General features: G+C 36.8%; 1 protein-coding gene across 1 annotated transcript in view; it reads left to right on the top strand.

Annotated features, from left to right (window-relative positions):
- Positions 1 to 511: 511 nt before the first annotated feature.
- Positions 512 to 993, top strand: part of LOC112551503 (protein eyes shut homolog) — a 579454-nt gene continuing 578972 nt past the window's right edge. The window contains 1 exon segment of the mRNA XM_025212766.1: positions 512 to 591. Coding sequence (XP_025068551.1) covers positions 512 to 591 — 80 coding nt within the window.

Raw genomic sequence — 993 nt, forward strand, 5'->3', positions numbered from 1 at the left:
ATGTTAACTTTCATAGGATTATAGAATCATAGAAAATTAGGGTTGCAAGGGATCTCAGGAGATCATCTAGTCCAACCTCCTAATCAAAGTATGATCATTTCCAATTAGATAAGCCCAGCTAAGGTCTTGTCTAGCCAGGTCTCAAAAACTGCCAAGGATGGAGACCCCACAACCTCTCTGGATAACCTGTTCCAGTGCTTTATCACCCTCATACTGAGAAAGTTTTTCCTAATATCTAACCTAAGCTTCCCTTGCTTCAACTTGAAACCATTGCTCCTTGTTCTGTCATTTGCCACCACCAAGAACAATCTAGTGCTATCCTCTTTGGAACCACCCTTCAGGTAGCTAAAAGCAGCTATTCAATCCCCCCTCAGTCTTCTCTTCTTCAGACTAAATATTTATGATCAAATCAAAACTATTTTTTTGGAGCTGGGATAAGTTTTAGTCTTGGTTTTGGACCATTGCTTTATTTTCTTTCAAAAAGATGAGAATTATATGAGTGATTTCCATCATGACTAATATTACTAAGTCTGAAAAAATTGAATATTACAGTTTGCCATCCTGTGATGTTCTAAACAGATTGCTTAATCAGTAAGTGGCAACAAGCATAAGGACAGTGTATGTAAGGATTTGGAATTCGTAAAAATGTTGTTGTTATAGTAAGACATCTTTATTTCTGTGGTGTACTAATGGCTTGTCTGACCTTTCCATCCTTCCAACCAGAATGGCTTTGGGCAATAGATTTAATTCTACATAGACAGAACTTATCTTCCAGATTGTAATTAATAGGTTAGTATTTAATGATTACATTTATGCATGCACAAATGATGAAGCTGAACAATTACTGCTGGGTTGAACTGAGGCACAATTACTAGTGGCTTAGCCACCAGGAGTACTTGAAAGATTCTGTATGCATTTCCACATTTATAATTATGCAAAAAGCTTCATTTTCTTACTTGACCTTTAAAGCACCCTATGTGCTGATTGTAGGGA

This window comes from Alligator sinensis, unplaced genomic scaffold (genome assembly GCF_000455745.1).
Source record: "Alligator sinensis unplaced genomic scaffold, ASM45574v1 scaffold635_1, whole genome shotgun sequence".
NCBI classification, from domain to species: Eukaryota; Metazoa; Chordata; order Crocodylia; family Alligatoridae; genus Alligator; species Alligator sinensis.